Raw genomic sequence first — 21,616 nt, forward strand, 5'->3', positions numbered from 1 at the left:
TGCATTCTTCACTCTCGTGGGTGGAGGACCTGCTTTTGCTGACAGTGGTAGGGTCCGTAGTAGCTGCTGTTGCACTGCTGTCAGACTGAACAGCAGTTGTTGGTGGTGTTATGCCACCACTTGTGCCTCCTGTAGAGGTTGTCATGCTACAGCGTGTACCTCGTCCTAGCTTTGTTGTACCAGGAGCATCTGTAATACCAGAGTCTGCACCAGGAGTAACTGTAATATCAGGGTCTGCCTTTTAGCCATTGCTTTGTGTTGCAAGAATGTGGCCAGTTACTGGGCCAGCAGCCATAGAATTTCCTGCATTTTTTGTTTTGTTTTCATTTTTTAACTTTTTCTTATCTACCAGACCAAAGGATTTGTGTTATGAATAATATGATCCCACTTTTAGTGCCCAGTGTAATGGGGAGAACTCACCACCCAATCGCCTCCTTCTGACAGGCTATCCCATTGCAGGACTACTTCTACTCTAGTCCCTTCTCTATTGTCTGATTGTCTGTGTTCTGGTTCTGTAATGGTCTGCAGTGGAACCTTGCAACTGTAAGTATCAGGTTCAGATTGGGGGAGAAAACAATAGGACTCTCAAGCTCAGGTCAGGCAAGCTCCAATCACCTCCTCCTGATCGTGGCGGCTGCAGGCTCTTGCTGCCAACACTACCTCACTTCACCGTGTGTGCTGCAGAATGAGTGTGCTGACAAGCCACAGCACCTCTCGCTCTACAGCGCACACAGAGCACAGCAAGGTGATGGCAGCCTACAGGGGTGGGGCACATAGCCACTGCTGCACTGATACCCATGAGCAGGGGGTGACCAGAGATGGATCACAGGCATAGGGAGTGGGAAACATGCTCCAAGCCAAGCCCTAGGGATGAGGTGGCAGTGCCAGCACTGATACAGGTTCAGGGGGGAAGCATCAGGTCTGAAAAGAACTTGACAGTCTCAGGTTTTAGTCCTGAGGCTTGTACTGTCCCCTCTTGCTTGGGAAGGGGAGGGGACACAGACCCATCCTCTCCTCTGGCTTCCAGCCCAGGGACCCTGTGTTAGGCAGCTAAGGGGGGCAGTTTACAATCCCATGCTGCCTCCCTGAGCTGCTCTGACCTTTTCCCAGTTCATCAGCATCTCTCACAGAGCTTGAGTTCTGTCTCCTTGCAATGCTTTTTCCTAAACTGTTACTGAGGAGCATCCTCAAGGCCACTCCCAGCCTCTGTGGTAGCAACCCTTCTCTGCCTGAGCTGCAGCCTTATACACCAGCTGTTGCTAACTGGCCCCTAAGGGCATGTCTACAGTGCAATTAGAAACCTGCAGCTGGCCCATGTCAGCTGACTCAGGCTTGTGGAGCTCAGGCTAAGGGGCTGTTTAATTGCAGTGTAGAAGCATTTGGGCTTGGGCTTTAGGACCCTGCAAGGTGGGAGGGTCCCAGAGCTCTGGCTGCAGTCTGAGTCCGAACATCTATTAAACAACCCCTTAGTCGGAGTGCTGCAATCCCAAGTCAACTGGCACAGGCCAGCTCCAGATGTCTATCTGCAGACATACCCTTTGTGGCAGCAGCAGGAGTAATTGGTCTATCTATTAACTCTTTGCTGTCTGTCACACTGTGAGGCCTATATATCCCCAACACACACTGACATGGAGTAGTCATTGCATCCAGGGAGTACAAGTACTATAATTCCAGCTGGTACACTGCACAGGTTACACAATTGGGGAAGACTTTGCACCTTTCTACCTACTGGCCCCAATTCAGGAAAACAATCCTAAAAAGAGTACATGGTTTAAATTGCATGATTTTAAACACATATCTCACTGTTTTCCTGAATAGGGATGGACTTAAGCATGTGCTTCAGTGTTTTCTTCAAGCTGGGCCTCAGCCATCATCTGTCCCCAAATGCATAAACACTCATACAAGTAGTCTATATATTCCACTATGCGAAAACTATGACATCATCAGCAAAACATGTTAATTCTCTCAAAATTAACTATAACTCTTTTATGCAATCACAATAGTGAAAGAACGAGATAACAGACTAGATGTTGGGGGAGTTTGTGCTTTTAGTTTTATTTTCCACTTTCAATATCCTCAAATTTCATGAGAACAATAATGTTCCTATGTGAAAAGTGTGTGAAAGTTAAATAGCTTAGTCCAGAATATTACAGTGGCATTTTCAAAAGCAGCGAAGTCACTGAGCGGAGTTAGGCCAATGCTAAATGCTTTAGAAAATCCCACACTACAATTCTAAATAGGTAGTTTCTTTATATTAAGGCCTCAGTCTGAGTGAAGTTAGTGGCAAAAATCCCATTCATTTCAAAAGGCACTAAAGTGGGTCCTAAACAAGCATAGCAACCCTTATTTTGCCATAGAGCATTGGCGCTATATAAATTATCCTGCTTTATATTTGTCATTACTCATGCATTTGCCTTTACAGTTTCTAATACTATTGTTTATTTCCAAAGGGGAAATAATGGCATGTTCTTGATTACCATTTGCATACCATGTCATGCTTTATGAAGTTCATAAAAGACAAAGGCAACAGAATTTAATAGCAAAAAATCCTGACTTTCATTTTTATTTGGATCCCAGAGAATTCATTTTAAGACATCTGCCTGAAGCATATCTTTTGCAAATACAAAACTGGAAAACATTAAATTCTCCTAAATAAGGTTTTCTACTGGAGGCTGAACTTCTTTGCAAAACATGGCAAGAAATGATGCCTGCTGTTCAGAACCATTAAGCAGTGGGCAAGTGCTTTCCTAAACATCAAACATATTGGGCACTGGAGCCAACACTATACCTTAAATGGAGGCTGGATTCTTCTTAGGTGGCTTCATCTTTTCCGGAACTGATTCATAACTGAAGTGATATTTTTGGTGTTATTAAAATATATCCCAATTCATACCTTTGTATAAACTATAGGTGGCATGATATTTATTATGTTTTGAGCAAATAGATAGATGATATAGCTGAGAGAAAAGAGATATAGAAGAGAGAAAAACATTCTTATCTGTAAACTTTGGATTTCTCAATGAGGGCATCTACCAATCCATAGCTCTTATCCACCGATGTTGCAGAGCCAGATGGAGGATCATATTATATGCTCCTATTATGGGAGGTGTGTTAGCACAAAGGCCATTCCCACTATATCAGTACTTGTGCTTCCTAAACTCTGGGGAGTGCAAAGATTGCTTGATCCTGCTTCCTTTTCCAGAGCAAAGTGCCATAATGGTCAGAAAAATGATGGAGGTCCTATGGAGCAGAGCCAGCTTATTCTGGAGAGTTATCTGCACCTCCCTAATGGCATTAGGAAATCCTTGCCTGTTATGGAGCCAGATATTGACTCTACAAAACCTCTCCTGGCTTAGATGGCTGTTACAAGTTGTTGTTACAATTTACAGTAGATCTGAGACTGCTCTAAATTGGTCTCAGAACTGAACTGGCCCCTAGCTGTCCCCAGAATATGGAAGATGTGGGGAAAGAAGGTGACAGAAAGCTATTTTTGCACCCCAACCTTCAGGTGCCTGAGTACAGTTCTGGAAAACCAGAGGATTGAGCCCCTGAAGTAAAATATTTCCTCAATTGTAGAAGTAGGTCAACTAGTTTTCAGGGTTATTCTCAGCCTCTTAAACTCCAGACCATTAAGTTCAACCCCCAGAGGGGCAGGTCCTTTCTTCAAGAGATCCTCATAAATAAAGATTCACCATGGACTAAAGAGTGATGCTCTCAATAACTGAAAGAATCCAGGAGGCCATCACTTGTAAAGGATGGCTATGTCCTCCTTGCCTTCTCTTGCTAGAATGGGGAAGTTTGGAAAGATGTGAGGACATGTGTCTGACCAAAGATGAGAGAAAACTACACTTCTTCACACTTGGCTCTTCCAACGACTGAAGCAAGAGTGTTGGATTTAATTGTTGCCCTGAGCAGCAACAAGATTACCTTGTGGAAGGAGTTACATCTTTGATGTGCAAATATTTTCCAACTGATTCTGCAGTTAAAATGGCTGCAAAGCCATAGAACAAACTCCCACAGGAAATTAAGATGAGTCCAAATGTCATCACTGTTAGTGTGCCTCAAGGCACAGCTGTTTAATCCAGCCAATCGTGTCATAAAACATGCATACCATTAACCCAACCAACCATGTCATAAGACACCCAGCACAGAAAGAAGTTTGGAGACTGTGAAAGAAACATCTGACCTGGGACACTAGATAAAAATATCCTTGTTGCAGTTTCTTTTATAAATTCTGTTACAAGTATATGGTTAAAAGTTGCTAAAAGTAGCAACCCTGAAATGTTGTTACTCTTATCAACCAGAGAACGTAATGTGTTTTTATACATTTAGGGAGCTTCTGTCCCATTAAAAGCACCATATTACCACAAAACTCAATAGGCACCCAAAAAAAAAAAAGTAATATCCTTTTGCAGTCTCTCTTTAGAGCTTCCAGATTTGGCACATATTCTCAGGTAATCTAAAGAAAAGGTTCTATTCAAATCTCTCAAGAGATTTGTGCACACACTGTAGATCTGCCAACAATAAAGCATTAATTACTCATGTCTGACTATAGAGAACCATAAAATATCAGTTTTGAAGAGCTAATGATCTAATTTATTGGATTTAAAATATTTTATATCTTACTAAGCATGTTGCCTTTTGTTCACCTAATGCAATGCAAACTATGCATCTCACATACTAAAAGATATTTTTCTCCTGAGCATTTTATACAATACCTTAAATAGTAATATACTATTTTTATTCAGAGACCAGCAAAACACTATTGGTTTATCACTATTTAGGTTAATTTCATACACGGTATTTTATCACCTATTCAAGGTAGGCTGTATTCTTTGTGGCAATAAAAGATGTAATATTTACAATATTTTCATAGTCAATGTACTATATCTATGCTATATATTAAGTATATATTATCTGAGTTTGGCATACTTTTTGGGACTGTACATTCTATGCACTAAAATCATCTAGAACTAGTGAAACACTTTTCAACCCATTTCTCCTTGAATTTTTTTTGAGACAAATCAACAAAACTTTTACTTTTGCTAAACATTAATGTTGTATGATCAGTTGTCATATGTATATATCACTGATCATTCCAGGATGGATTGTGTAAAATGTACTTGTCTCTGCCAAGTATTTATTTCCTCAAGCTGCTGAACTACAAAAGCTGCACTGGTAGCTTATTTGACACACACCTTTGTTTTTGCAGCTGAAAGTCATAATGTATTACTGTCCTCTTTGATAGTCCTGAATGGGAAGTAAGATCTTGGAAATGACATTGGTGAATTCCCTGAGCTGTGGTTTCCAGTATTTTAACATGCAGGTGGGTTTTCCCTACCCAAATGAATATCAGTCAGCCAGGTAAGAATTTTAAAGTTGTGGCAAAAGACTGAAAGCTACTTCCTTGATTGGTTTTAGCATAGTGTGGGTACATAATGAAAGTTGAATTACATTTGCAAAACAGCAGAGATGTGAATTCTGACCTATTTACATTGGCTTTCCTGGTTTTGTTACATAGTGGAATTTAAAACCTCAGTATTTACCACCATGTAGTATTTGTGCAATCACAGTATCTACTCTCAGTATAGAAGGCTACTGTGGTTGTCACAGATTATTGGAGTGATAAATGCTATATTTTCAATGGCACCTCCGTGCAGTATGTGTGCAGTGGCTGTACTATGCACACAAACAGACCAATTGATATAATCAGTGGTATGTAATAATTAGGGCTGGGTGAAAATTTTCTGTCAAAACTGCCTTTTGTTGTTTATTTGGTTTTTTTTTTTTATTTTTTTTAAAGAATTATGTTTTCAGCTAAACCAATTTTTTCATTAAATGAATACTTTCAGTGGAAAATTTCAAGTTTTCTGTTGAAAAAGTGTTGCAAAACCAAATATTTTGGCTGAAACCGGAAATATTTTTATTAGGAAATGTTGCTGCAGTGTCTCATGGGAATTGTAGTTAGTTTGCCTTATGTCCCCATTCTCCTGTATGGTCCAGGTTCCCCAGCCTGATTACATCTCCCGTGAGGAACTATGGCCAGGGACGCCCATGATGCAACATCTCTCCTCTCCAAGAGGGGAGACCCTATGCATTATTTATGCTAGCTAGAATATCTCCTGGATGAAGAGGAAATGGTAATGTTGTCTAGCAGCTACTGTATTCTACCATCTTCACCACCAAAACCCAGCAGAGCTATTTCCATGTCAAGGCCTAAAGAAAGTCATTTATTAGGCAGCAATGGGGATGGAGACGTCCCACAGATGCAGCATTCCCCATTCTATATGGACATGGGGGTTGTGCCTATATAGCATCTATTTTAGCATCATAGGGCCAGATTTCCAAATGCTCAGCACCTACAACTGGGCCAGATTTTCAAATGTGCTCGGTACCCAGCAGCTCCCACTGTGATGCTAAAAGAGAGATTTTCACCCAATATTCTGAGCTCTTTGGAAAATCTGTCCACTTATTTTAGTGCCTAAACAGAAATTGGGCCATTCTGAAAATCTGGCCCTGATTGCAAGTGCTGAATTCTTTTAAAATCTGGAAATAAGTGAAATATTGGAAAAGCTGCTCCTGCCAAGTATTCTCATGTAGCCATGAGAAGACAGATCCCACCCAAGCTTGGAAAACTTCTGAAATGAACTTTAATTTTGAAAAAATTAGATGCTTTGCTTTCATGAGACATATGTTACAAACGGCAAAAAACAGAAAAAGACAGAATGGTCTCTAGCAAAACCTAATTTAGGAAAAAAGGTCATTCTATTTTTTAGTGCCATGTCCATTACAGTAAATAACTTGCAATAACTGAAATAAAAATTTAATCAAGGAAAGGTATGTTTCATGGTAGACTGTTGACATTTAAAGGTAAGCAGAAGAAAAATACAATGTGATACACAAAATAAAATCCTAAAGTTCTTAATTATACTTAAATATCAATGAAAATGTATGCCCACCAGCTGCAAAAAATATCTCTTCTGAATGGTACCAGCAAAATATTAAGTTTAAACTTAAGATGATTCCAGTAACACTAAATACAAAATCTGTGAGTTTCCTACATTTTCTACACCATCAATGTTACTATATATTGTTATCTAAAAAGTTCATTGCTGTACCTTATAATATTTATTAAGCAAAAGGAATTAGATGTCTCCTTAAGGGTGTGATGCACAGCACAATGAAGTCACTGGAAATCATTCCATTGACCTCCATGAGTGTTGAATCAGGCCCTAAATTATGAAGACTGAGATCTAATGGGCATAACAGAAACTTCTCATCACTGAAATGTCAATATAGATAGACAAACTACAGTGAGCAGAGCGAATAGAAGGAAGAGGTGGAGGAGAGGTGCTATATATTAATGGTGTTTGCAAAGCCAGGAAGCTAAAATCTGAAGTCAGTAGAGCTATTAATTTGCTCAGAATTAAGCACGTGCTGGGCTGGGGGCAGAGTGCTAAAGAAGCCAGGAGATCTTCCTATTATAAAGAAGATGGTGATCAATGGTTCCCTAAGTCTGCTGAAGGTAGGACAAGGAGTAATGGGCTTACTCTGCAGCATGGAAGATTTAGGTGAGATATTAGAAAAAAAACACCTAAATAAATAGAAGGGTAATTTAGTTCTGGAATAGCCTTCCAAGGGATGTTGTGGAATCTCGATCCTTGAAGGTTTCTAAGAACAGATTGGACAAAACATCAGTCAGGGATGGTCTATGTTTACTTGGTCCTACCTTAGTGCTGGGGGGCTGGACTAGATGACCTCTCAAGGTCCCCTTTGGCACTCTATGTCCATGATTCTATGCTTCTGCAGAATGTAGGTCAAGTTTGCCACAGAATATGCGCTTTAAAATGCTTTGTTGATGGTTTTTTTTGTTTGGTTTGTTATTTTTGTATAGTTATTACTGCTTTTCTGTTTGTCTTTAACTTTGTACACATTTCTTTTTAAAATGCCTTTACTCGTGCTATTGGCATTATTTACATGGATAAATACATTGATTAAGTTTAACCACATAGTTAAGCACCTAATTATTTTGAAAATGCAACTGCATATCCAAAAAGATGAACCAGACCCCTAGCCTACATGCTTGATGCTTTCCCATGAAAGTACCCAGTACATTTGTGCTTTTTAAAGACTGTTGAAAATGTCAAAATGAGAACTCATAATCTGATTGATTTAAAATATGCATGTGTTGCACACACAGAGAGGTGTTGCATGCAGAAATAATTCTGGCTAGTGAGTAAGACTGAGTAGAAATCTGTATACATTAAAAGAATAAAAAAAACACCCTATTCTTTTTCTTTGGTAGGAGGAGGAGATGTTTTCTTTGCTTCTTTTTTTCAAAGTGGGTAGGTGACAGAGAGGAAGCCAGTGAGTGCCTAACCACTGTTGGTTTCACTGTAGCAAACTCTGATTAGCTCACAAGATAAAACAAATACTTTCCATTTTTAGAGACCAACACCACTTTTCTTGAACTCACTGGGAATTTTGCTATTGACTTCAATGAGAGCAGGATTGAGGTCCCTTATAAAGTAGCCCAGGAAGTGATAACATCTTTTTCTATTGGCTCTTGCCTGACTCAGATAAGAGCCACTGGAGTTCAGGATCTCCAAGCCTGCCTCCATCCCACCTAGTAATAGATAATAAATAAATCAGTTAGGTAATGAGTGAATTAGTGAGCAGGTACTTTAATGGTTAAAATGGGTAGTCTGGCAATAGACCAGTTAAGTAAAACTAAGCAGAGAAATTAATGTTTGAAAAGTTACTAGATGAAGTTCAAAAAGAAAAGGGCAGAGTGAGGTCAGCAATCAGGGATTTGTGACAGTTTGGAGAAATGTCCCTTCCCTTCAGGGTTGACTCTGATCTGCCCTGCTTACAAGTAGGGCAAGGATGGAAGTGGCTCCCTACTGACTTCAGAGATACTGATAGTGGGAGCAGAGTGCCCATCATAGTTCCACCTACAAGGAAAGTAAAATGAGCTACCCATTGTCCTCTTGGTTAATTATTATTACAAAGTAAAATCACAATGATACAAAGACTATGGACCAATCTTCCTGTAAATCAGACCTTTTACAGTGGAGGAGATCCAGAAAATCTACGGTACCTATTCCATTGTTAAGTTATAATTTCAATGGGACTTTTAATTAAATTCTTATTCTTTTTGGGTCAAGCCATAATTAATGAATCTTCAGAATTTCTGTAACATCCATCAATGAAGTATTCAAGCATGGAAAAAAGAAAATTATATCTGCAAGTTGGTAGTCCAATGCAGACTGTATAGTGGATTATGCTCTTTCAAGATTCTTGGAAGCTCTGCTTAAGTTTTTTTATTTGGTTAGTTTATTGGTCATCTTACCTTGAGTTATGGTGGGAAAGTTTTATCAAATAAATGGATCTTAAAGCACGTTCTAGTGTAGGTCAGACTTTGTCTCATTCTCATTCTGTTAGCATATTTCACTGTCAAGCTTATTCAGCATCCTTATTGCCCGTTCTTAAAGGCTTCATTCTGTTAACTGCATTGTCCCAGTGAAGCACAAATGTCTTGGTGGGTCATAGATGGGTAAACAAACACTTAGCTGTCCCTAAGACTGAAACCAAAGCCTTTAATTGACACAAAGTTATTTGGAGCTAATAGAAGGCATAGAGCACTGGAGTGATGTACTATGAGTGGTTCATCTTCCAGAAGAGTCAGGCTGCCATGTTCTAAGCAATCTGGAGTCTCTGTGTTGTTGCTGCAGAAATCCTGTTGGGACGTGAAAGAACTATGGATCACTGAGGTTATCCTCAAATGAGAGGGGTGACAACTCTTTGCAAGCTGAAGATGGAAGGCATTTCTTGCCACTTCACTGCATGGTCATCCAGGCTTACTTGTGACGTAAGCAGAACCCTAGAGCTTCAACCACTGTGACAAATGAGGGGCAGACCTCAGCGAAACACTTCCCACTCCCTACCAGCATCTCTCTGGTCATGCTTGTTGTGGGCATTGTGAGATCTTTGTGATGGTGCTTGTTGCATTATTTCAAAAGTAGATATAAAGCTGGATGTCATTATTGTATTGTGGCCCCATGGATTACTGAAGAGAAGGGGAGACAGGCTCAATCCCTGTGTGAATGAAGAACAGCTTCCCATCATCATTCTCTAGGTCTTGTTTGAGAAGAATGAATGAAATAATTGTAGTTCATTTACTCCAACTCTGCCATATAAGGGGCTAGATCATTAACACTTTCTAATCTACTGTGTTGAAAACTGTTGAAATATTGAGTGAATAAGCTCTTACCCTAATACTCATGCTCCCGTGTTCTTGTGTATGGCACTAGTTTAAATAGCCTTTTTGCAGAAGGTTTGCCATCATCTGAATCTTTTTAATTCCCTTCAGAATTTTATATTCACCAATGCAGTCTCTCTTAATCTACTATCTTCCAAAGGGTAGTGTCTCTAAGCTTTTTAAATGCCTAAAGATCCTTTAGTGTCTGTGTGATGACAGCTGCCTTTTGATACATACTATTTATTTCCATAATATCCTTTCAAAAATGAGGTGAGCAGAAGAGTGTACAGCTTTCCAAATGTGTTTTCACTCATCCTGTATATAGAGCAAAAATAATTTCCTCTGTTTTATATTTTATACCTCAGATTATATATCAGTGTTTTCTTTGATTTTATTACTGCTGTTCAGCTCTGTACTAAAGATTTGAGAGTTCTACTACGTCCATATCCCTTTCTTCCTAGCATTGTGAACCATAGTTCTTATTCTCATCTTTATTTACTTTATATTCTAGTTTCTGTATGTTTGTCTATATTCGTTACATACTATAGGGCATTTATTTTCTCTTATTCCTACTTTATCCAAGTTATTCTTAACTGTACCATATTTTCTATTTACAGTGCTTGTCCATCAAAACATTTTATCATCACTCAGAATATTCCTCCTTTCAGGAGAGTCAGATATAAAGTAAACAAAATCAGTTTTAACACTGATACCATCAAGGTGGTGCTGCTATCTCCAGATTTGCAGTTATTCTCTTCAGCACTGATCACAGTGAAAATTGACGCACATTAAGGGAATATAGATTTTTTTTCACCTGATTTGTGAAAAAGATGGTGGTGGGGGAAAATCACTGTTTGTGTTTGCAAGTGCTGTGCAAAACTTCCCAGATCTAGGCAGAGAACAGTCAGGGTTAAAGTAAAGGGTAGTGGGGAAAGAAAATCTTAGGGGTTTCTCTAATTTTCTCAAACTTTCTAACAAATTTGGTCCAGAGGATGGCTGAAAGCTAAAAGTATTTTTATTTTATCTAAATCAGTTTATCTATCAGTTATCAGTTGCCTCTATATCTGCTAACATCCTAGCAGAGCTTCTTCACACACTGACTGAAAATTAGAATCTGACTAATGCACATATGATTCTGACAGCTGATCATTGTGGGATGTGCCTGAAGAGAAAAGAAACTTACTAGCACCATACCTGCCAAAGTTGCTAATACCTTCCCCACTCCACTTCTAGACTCAAGTGGGATAAGGAGACTACCATAGTATTCTGTGCTGCATGTTCCTCATCAAAAATGGTGGGAAGGGCAGGCACAAAAGTAGCATAAATTACTGTTAGCACTGCTTAGAGGGAGATAGGAGCTAGAGAAAGTGAAAAGACAGTCTGGTTCATTCAGAATGGATTGAGAGTTACAGGGGTTTCCCCCTGCTAATCCCATGGACCCCTAGTCTACATATAATTTGCACATACATTGTTGTTGGACCCATCTCTCAGGAAGGACTACAAAGTGGTAGGTGAATAGCCCAGAAGCTGTACCTCATTCTGCTCAGACCTCTCTTTACATAGATTTTTATGTAGAAAGCAGTGAACATTTCTTTCTTTATTCTAATTTTCAGTAAGGACTTGGCCAATTGGACCCAGTGGTTTTACAATAATTAAATTTTAGAGTCAAAATATCATATAATAAAATCCCCATCTGCCTTGATGATCCAGCCACCAGTAAATAACAATCCAAAGAATACCCTTCAATTCCGTCTCCAAAAATACCTTTTACCTCCTATGAAATGATTATATTAGTGGCATGCTAAGCCCAGCTTTGTTGCTAGGAAGGAGCTTCTTCCCTGAAGCAAACGTCTCTGCAGGAGGGAGGAGAAACAGTGGGAGTGATTAATTATAAGGGGGACTGATTTTGCTGTACACATTGTGCATGGAACACTTCAAGTGGCAACTGACTGCCAATACACATGAAAGCGATTGTCAGATAGACCTGATCTACACTGCTGCGCTGGGTCAACGTGTGATATGCTAGTCACATAACATAACTAACATATCTCACGTCGACATACTTACGTCTAAGGAGCGCAGCATCTTCATGACTCTATGTCAACGGGAGAGCCTCTCCCATCGACACTGCCTTCCACTTTTTGGAACGTGGACTAATTGAGTTGATGGGAGAGCACTCTCCCATCAACTGAGCGGGTCTACACAGACCCACTCAATCGATGCCACTTCGTCAATGCCTGCCGCTATGGCAGTGTAGACATGCTCTTAGACTTAGTTACGTTCACTTTTCTACAGTCAGAGTGCAAGGCTGAAAAAGGTTCCAGGATACTCTTTTTCATGTGCGCCAGAATTTACAAAACTTGGCCACAGTAATAGCTTTTAGTAATAGCTGTTCCTAACCCCTGGCACAGAAAGAATGCTGTGTTTCTCAAGGCTCTTGGTGTACCGGGCCTAAGTAAAGTCTCAGGAATACTAAAGCTAGCCAAGAAAAAAAAAAACAACTCACATACAAGGAATGAAGATTTGTAATATTGAATAAAGATGGCATCTCTCCTCAAACTATCAAGAGTTGAATATCTGTAGGCTTTCCTAAGCAGAAATGCTTCCATGGAAATAATTGCCAGAAAAAAATAATATGAGAAGACATCAAAAGCAGAAGACATGTAAACAAAAGAGAGGCTCTGTTGTTGTTTAGAAATCATTTGGACAACTGCTGTGAATCCTGTGAATGGCTCTTGGAAAAATAAACATAGCCTTAAGAGCAAACTTTATAGCAAACAATTCTGCTGAAAAATGGATACAGTACCAAAGGCCTAACATGTTTATCCCCATATCTACCTTAATGTATCACATTAAATCAAATAGATTGATTGTACAGATTGTATTGGAGGGCTTCAGCTCCTTTGTGCTATGTTTTTGTACTTTTGTATTTTGGATAAGCTTTCCACCAGCACTTTGGATACTTTCATAGCTCCAGAGAGAGGTATTTACACTCCATTATAAAAAACAAAACTCTTAACATTAAATATTGTCGCAATAATAAACAAGCACATTAAGGATGGTACAAGAAGCTCTGTGGATTTTGGATTACTTTGAGCACTGTGAAACAATAGGAGTGTTTTTACTTTTGTAAAGCTTTATAAGTCACTTATGAAATAGAGTTTGAATCTAAATTTTAAAAGCTTTTAATTATACAATAAAAATATGGAGCCTCTAATAAAAAATGTATTTTGTTTCTGTAGTGGAAGAGATGGGCACTTTTCAGTTAAATAGGCCCTTTGGGAGAGTGTCAGAGCAAACCTAACAAAGTGCTCCTCCCATTAATTTCTTAAAAAACAAAAAACCAACAACCTTCTCTTTTCAAGGTTCTCCTTCCCAGCCTCTCTGAAGTTAGCATGGTCCAGCCCTGGAGGGTCTACACTGAAGTCCTCAAATTCTGTAATTTCACAGCCCATTCCCAGAGGGGTCAGGTCTAGAGTCCTTCTTTGAATTAGCAGCGCTATGACTTTCCCCAGACTTTTTGGAGTTAGAATGGCTGTTCCCCAGAGGTTGCTTCTTCACAGTACATTATTAAGTCAAAAAGACTACTGTATTTAAAAAAAAACAAAACCCCATAAACAAATTAATAATGGATCACTTGTGCCCTTCTTCTAGAAGAGACTCCTAATCCTGTCTGACTCCCTCATCACAGAGGGATTATATGTCAACCATTGTCCCAGCAACCTTTCTTCAGTCCAGGACTGAATATCCGCTGAGATGTCTGACTCACAATTTGCTGCTTTAAAAAAGTACTTAAATCAAGACTATAGTGTCTAAATACTACTAGTGTCCCACTAATAATAGCAAACCCTTCATCAGCAAATTATCTTGAACGTGAAGTCATATTTAGCAGTGGTACCTTTATTGCTCCAGTAAACATTGTTAGCTTAAAATAAGTTCACAGTACTCAGGAGTATATTCCTTAGGTCTCAGCTGCCTGAGCTCAGACTCAGGTGTTCAGGCGGCTAGGAGTCAAGTCTGAGTTACCACCATTGCTGAAATGTCCACACTGCTATTTTTGGTGTGCCAACTTGAGCAGAACTAGGGCATGCTGTCTACTCATGCTGGGAATCACACCTTTCAGCTGCAGTATAGACATACCCAGTGAGTCTATGTGCAATGGGATTACAGTACACCAGTGGTGTGAAACAGTGTGATTTCATTTCGTTCTATTCTGCCATTTTATTTAGTATAATTATTGCACGCTTATGGAAAAGCCCTATATAACTCAATAGGTGTTAATCCAGTAGAGTTCTACAGAAGTTAAATGTAATTCAATATAATTATTCTAATGAAACAGCAAGTCATATTCTTTCTATCCAATTTTAAAGCTAATTTACAAAATGTAAAAGAGAATGATATTCCTTGTATAGAATTTAATAGGTTGGTTTATAGGGAGCTAAACAAATATTAGACGAAAGTCCATTTTAAATCAGGGTAATTTTTGATTATTTGGAACACAAAGGAATTCTGATATAATTTCTTCACACATTGTAGAAACTTTCTTCTTTTTATCTGGGGCAAAGCTACCACTTTTCAAACCAAACGGATTTTAAACCCAAAGTTTTAGGGGGGAGATTCAAGTAGATATGTATGAAGAAAGCTAGTTGCAACTCTATTTGTGGAGAGATTACTGACTCTCCCTCATAAGAATAACGGTTAGAAACATGAAGAGTCAATGCCTCATAAAGAGTCAATATCTCTAGTAGAAATAGCTCGCTTGATGCATCCTAGGACCGTATTAGATTTTTTTTTTTTTTTTTTTTTTTACAGCCACATCACATTGGCAGCTCATAGTCATCCTGTGATCAACCAATACACTCAGGTCTTTCTCCTCCTCTGTCATTTCCAACTGATGTGCTCCTAGTCTATCGCAAAAGTTCTTGTTATTAGTCCCTAAATGCATGACCTTGCACTTTCTGCTATTACATTTCATCCTATTTCTATTACTCCAGGTTACAAGGAGTTCTGTGGATTCAAATGAGTCCATTTGTTTTATTGTGAAATAGCACATATACTCTTATAACAATAATTTGTATCCTGTCCTACATACAAATGTGTTTCCTTGGCCAACAGTGTAAATAGTGTTCCAGCTTATTTGTTTTATATACCTGGAATGTTAGTATAGAGTAATACATCTTTCTATTGACCTTACCCTTGTGTCTGATTATTCATAGTTATTCAGACAGTATTATTAACAGGAGAAAGATTGGCCTAACAGTGATCTGCCCTTGGAAACATACTTCATTTTCGCTAGATAGAGGAAGCAGAGAGATCACTACATTGCCCTGGGTAATTTATGCAAGCTAAATTTGGAGCTGATGGCATCATAAACACAAATAATTCTTAGTAAAAACCCACCTTGTTATTGACTGATTTCTACTCGAAGGACCCCACAATCATAGTACTTATTGGGGCAAATTCTGAGTGACATTGAGCACCTGCAACTTCCTCTCAGGATTTCATGTTTATTTACTGAAGAATGTACAAATAATGATAACAATGAAAAATGTATGTTCCTTCTTTTCACTCTTACTGAATAATTTAAGGATATTGGACTCTGATGTTCAATATATAACAAAGAAATTCAAACTCATGACACTGTGCCCAATGTGCCTTGACACAAACTGCATTTTCCAACAAAAAAGGCTGCATTTCTTCTTGTCTGTCTTAGGTACATCGATTTAGGGACACACACTGTCACAGCAGTGCAACGGAACAGGAATCAGTGTCAGTTCCCAAAGTGTTTAAACACTACTCATCCGCAAGGAGGAAGGGCTGAGCTTGTACCAGAGAACACATGGCTGTAGTTCTCTATAAGCTCCTGTTTTTTTTGTTATTTTTCGTTGTTATTCATTTCAGAGGTAATGAGAAAAGTGTGTTGTGCTACAATTTCTCATCTTTTCCCCTCATCAAAATATCACAGAGAGGGAAAATAAAGGTCATATTTATTTCAAGCTCTACACATCATCATCTCCACTTTTTGCAACTCCTTGGGTCCTCAGTCTGCTCTTGCTCCCAATGTATGTAGCTCCAGCTTGGACCTATTTGAGCGATTGATTCAAAGAATGAGCTAATACAAAATGCCCCTCTTTTCTTGACGGTAAAATAAGTGAATGTCGGTCAAGCTTAACACATTGAAGACTTGTTTAGGAAACTCTGCTAATGGATGTAGGATTTAGACATCAACATTTATATAATTAAAGGCTATATTCTAGAGCCAGTCTGCATTCACCAGAAAACTGGAGAAGGGCAGTTTCGTAAGTGGCTGGCTCTTGAAATCAAAACTAGTCAAAGAACAAAGAAGGGGGCTCCTTTTGATTTGGTGTCTTTTATGAAGAGACAAGGAATTTCAAGTTAAAACTAAGATACTAAGATGGATCCAGTTTAACAGCCTTACAGTGTCCCAATGAAGTGGTGGTAGAAATAGGAAGAGAGGACAAAGGCTGAAAATTCAATTTACTTTCCTCTTCAGATTTATGCAGTGTTGCTCACCATAACTGTATGCGGTGGGTCCTTTGACTGATTGGGAGGAAAGATGCTCTTATCCTGTAAGGGCTCCCTCTGCCACTGGTGGCAGAGGAGGCAAGTTTACTTGGATGGGGCAAGGAGGAACAGGAAAGGGCTAGACCAGGTTGTGAAGGGCCCTGCCCTTCCAGGTGACTTTGGCAGGATATTTATATCCCAGGTAGTTTTGGAGAAGCCCTCTCTCACTGGGATCAGGCTGCCAATACCCACCATCCCACCCATGGAATCAGAGTAGAATTGAGTTCCAGAGCCGTGTTAGTCAGCAAAAACGAGAGTTCTATAATACTTTAAAGACTAACAAATTTAATTTCAGCAGGCATAAGCTTTCATGAGGAAGCTTCATCTGAGGAAGTGAACTGAAGCTCACAAAAGCTTATGCCTGCTGAAATTAAATTTGTTAGTCTTTAAAGTGCTACAGAACTCTCATTGTTTTGGTTTGGTTTTTTTCAGAGTAGAATTGAGTTTCTTTATGATCTGCATTAAGCTAGTTGCCCTTTTTCCTTGGAGACTAGGAAGGAATTTTTCCCTTGCTGCCAGATTGGCTGAGACAGGGTGGGTTTTTTCGCCTTCCCCAGAGTGGTTCAGGGACCTGGTGGGGTGGGCAGAAAGGTTAGGTTAAAATGTAATGACTTAGTAATAAAAAAAAAATGTGGCAGATGTCCAGTGCAGGTATCATTATAGAAGAGATATGGTGATTAGATAAAATGGATTAGAAGAGGATTTAGAGGAAAGCATCCCTTAAGAAAGCTGGGGAAGGGGGATCAGAGCTCTTAATATCTGGGACAGTGTGGAGCCAACCTCCCTTTTCTTTTCAGACCCCTACCCTTAGATGAGGTGGTGGTAGCAGAGTCCCAGCTATGGGCCCAGGCTGGACAGGGAGAGGGCTAGCAGCAGGGTGCTCTCTTTCATCCCACATGGCCAGACAAATTGTGGAATTTTGTGAGCCTCAAAGGTAGCATGTATGGCAAAATACTTGGTACATTTGTTTTTCATCAGTCTTAAATCATCCTTTAAAGGCAGGTACTGTAGAAAGAGTTGCACAACAAAGCAGTTTTAAACCTTTTATCAATACGGTGGCTTCATCTTTTATTCTTTGACTGGCCAAGCTGATAATCATACATAAAGGAATTAATATCTTCTCTCAACTGACTGAACAGAGATCAGACTTTGCATAGCAAAGAAGAGGTGGGTATTAACCATAGTTAATAGTCCCTTTTCATTTCATATAACCATAGATACAACGTGTGATCACAAAAGGGAATGCTTTTCTCTTTTTAAAAAAACTTTCAACTTTCTCATACCTAAAAGGAGCTGCTGCTACAGTTGGACCACAAATTGCTAAGGAACTGAAAATATACTTGTTACTAACACCAAGGGCTTCATTTGTACTGTACACATATTATAAAAGCAGGCCTGGGATATCAATGACTTTGCCATGAATATGCTTAAGGAATGTGATGAGGCTGGCAGAACACTGCTAAAAATTGTTGCTTCACTAGTCACAAGCTGGCCAGGGGCATAGCCAGAAGTGATTTTTTGGCAAGCCCTGTTGCTGACACAGGTGGGCCAGCCGAAAAACAGAAGCTTCCCAAACTTCCTGCTTACAGTCATGTGAAGCCGCAGGAAGCTACCGGCTGAGAAACTAATCTGCCCAATGTTACAGTTGCCAAGAGAAACTGTTCATTTCTCAACCGGTGGTTTCCAGAACTTCCTGCTTCCGATAATGTGACAGGAAGCAGGAAGTTCGGGAAGACACCGTCTGACGATCAGTTGCCAAGGTAGCTTAAGCAGAGCTTGGGTGGGCCACTCGTACCTACACCCCCAAAGCCAGCTAGATGGTGTCACTTGGATTGATGTAAATAATGTCAAAAAAGAAAAGAACTTCTGCTAGACTAAAAATATTTTGACAAAGATTCAGTTTTTAAAGTTGTATGCTGTAATCACAAAAAGATACTGTTTGTTGAGAGGAAATAATAGAACCCCTGGCAAAGGTTCATTAGATCATGAGTTAATCTATTTTAAACCAGTAGCACAAATAAATCCTTTTCTGTTATGTTATGCACTTGGTTTAAAACCCAGACTTACCAGTATTTGTCAGATACTGAACATTTTTCATCACTCCTCCAGTGTAAATCCCATGCTCATAACTGTCCATTTCACCAGAGACAATATGAGCCACCCTTGCAGCACGTCCTCGGATGGCCCCCGCTATGCGATCTAAATCTTCAGCATCCTGTTCTCTTAGTGCAATGATGCACTTGTTTACATCCTCCAGAATGTGGCCTTCTGTAAACAAAACAGCTATGTTTAGATTGGATTCCTTTAGCTGTGATTCCACTCAGACAAACGTCAAACAATGAGTTCACGCTTTCTTGTCAATTTGGAAACAGTGCACAACACTTGTTTGGCACAAGACATCAGCTTTTCCTTCTCTTTCCTTTAGCTTGATATAATTAAAACTGTTTATGGACATTCCAACAGCATCCCCCATTTCAACTGTATGTGCAATATTGTTCCATTTGCAGTGATAGCAATGCAATAAGGAGTCAGGAATGGTTACAGAGGCCCAGATCTTCAAAGACATTTAGGAGCCTAACTCCCAGTGAAATAAGGGGAAGTTAGACACCTAAATACCATTTAGGTTCTTGACCAAAATGTCTAAAAATATATATGTAAGCTGCCAGTTCTATGAAAAATGTCATCCACCCTGGACAGTTGAAGGATGGAGCCAGGGAAAGATTTATTAGTATAATTGAAAGTGTCCTGTGTAAACCTTTATGGCAAAGGGTTTTATAAAGAGATGAATTGTATATCTATAAAAATTGCCACAACTGAATTAATCTTCTCCAGGTCCATGGAAATAGGACCATTGGGTTTAAACAATATTAATCAAGTAGGTGAGCAGAGCAGTATTTTTGCTTCGGACTGGGTTGTGATTTTCAGGTTTATTAATGTATCAACATGGGATCTGGCTCTCACCCTCTGACATTGCTTCAGTAGCTGCATTATCTCATGGTGGCTGTCATAGTTTCAGGGTAACACACTTTTGACCCCCTTCATCAACTGCTCTAGGAATGCCTGTTCAGATCTCAGACCTCTAGTTTTCACCTCTTTGTGGGCAGGAACCCACACCCCTCTCTGTCTAGACCAGGGTTTTAGTCTGTGCTCCACTGTGATTCTCCCCAGCCAGCACGTCTGAGTGGTTCCATCCCCTTCATTGTGCTTTCTCTCCAAAGTCGATGAACAGCATACATCAGCAGTTACAAGTTACCACACAGCTCTTCCAAAGTAGAATACCTTTATTTAAGGATAAAAGCCAAGAGAGAAAACATACAAAAACAGAATCTAAATGTACATTAAATGTACCAGAAGTCATCCATCATCTATCAGCCCTGTGGGGCTCTGGCAAGCCAAAGCCCTTTCTACCCTTAAGCAAGGGTTGGGCCTTCTCTTCGACAAAAGGTTATGTTGATTTGCTGGGTCAGAAAGAAGGCCGCACGTCTCTTTAAACTCAGAATTTTATACCAAAAGCCTTGTCCTCCCAGCCTCTTGAAAACAGGTAACCCAAACCCACCCACCATTGCACATGAGGTCAGGCTTCAAAGGCTGGGTCTCTGCTTAGCCAGTCTTTGGATTCTCCTTTAATCAACTCCTCATGATTCCAGAGTCCGCAGGAACACCCTTTCCTTCCCTCTCTGAATTCCAGGAACAGACAAATATATATCACCTGTATTGGTACAGAGATCTATGAATATTTTATGGCTCATACTATGTGGCTCATCAAAATATAATGGCTTTTTGAATTTGAATATTGCATTTACAATATGGTCCCCAAAGATAATGTATGGGGTTGTAATATATATCACAGTGACTTCTTTTCTCCCCCTCCTCCCCCCAAGACCATGGCACAGTGAAGAGAAGGTGGTAGTGTTTATTCCCTTCAGTCCTACTCTGCCTGACCCCATCCCTCTCCTTTTCCCTCTTCCAAAATGCACTCCTTCAGACTTTATTCTCCTATCTCACTTTATGAAAATGTCTATTTATTGCCACCAACACCTACCCAGGCTCCTTGTCCATCTCTTCTTCCTCTGATTCTGATGGCTACTTTTCCCTCTTCTTCTCCAAATCCACTTTGCCCCTATCTTTGGTCACTTCAGTATTCAGATGGATAGTCTCTGAAATTGTTATGCTGTCTGCTTGTCTTCTCAATCTCCACCTTTGATCTTCAGCCACTCATCGAGATCATTCCCCTCAACTCTGTCTTTACCAGGCACTGTTCTTCTCTTACCTCTTACTGACAGTTCACTTTCTGACCAGTATCTTATTTCTTTTACTCATTATTTACTGCTCTGGAATCTACCATCATCCTTTATTTATTTGCACCCTTGTCTCCCTTTCTTCTCTTTTCCTACCAACACTGATTCCATAGTTGACTCTCTCCTTCACCCCTCTCTTCTCAACTTAAAACTTTCTGCGGCTTCACTACAGTACATCTCTTCCTCCTTGATAACCTACCCTCAATTGGCTTTTGTAGCACTATAATCCCTTGGTTTTCCCTTCTGCCTCTCTGAACTGTCTTTCAGCATCTCATTTGGAGGTTCCTCCTCCTCTGCTGCCTCCCACTTTATGTGAGACCCACAGGTCTCTGTCCTCAGCATCTTTCTATTTTTCCTTTATGTCCTGTGTGACCCATGCAGTATCTCAAATTCAGCTATCATATCTATGCTAATGACTTACAAAATTCTCTCCAGTCAAACTCTTTCTACACATCAGCGTATTTGGCTATTT

The 21,616-nt window shown here is 39.6% G+C and overlaps 1 protein-coding gene across 6 annotated transcripts in view; it reads right to left on the reverse strand.

The window, feature by feature from the left end:
* Positions 1-21,616, reverse strand: part of CTNNA3 (catenin alpha 3) — an 813,634-nt gene that overhangs the window by 172,935 nt on the left and 619,083 nt on the right. For all 6 annotated transcript variants that reach the window (XM_067552599.1, XM_067552600.1, XM_067552601.1 and 3 more), the window contains one exon: positions 18,914-19,114. In XM_067552599.1, the coding sequence (XP_067408700.1) occupies positions 18,914-19,114 (201 nt within the window). The remainder of the gene's footprint in view (positions 1-18,913; positions 19,115-21,616) is intronic.

This window comes from Emydura macquarii, unplaced genomic scaffold (assembly GCF_026122565.2).
Source record: "Emydura macquarii macquarii isolate MOO-44397 ecotype Brisbane River unplaced genomic scaffold, CSIRO-AGI_Emac_v2 contig_1390, whole genome shotgun sequence".
Lineage (NCBI taxonomy): Eukaryota > Metazoa > Chordata > Testudines > Chelidae > Emydura > Emydura macquarii.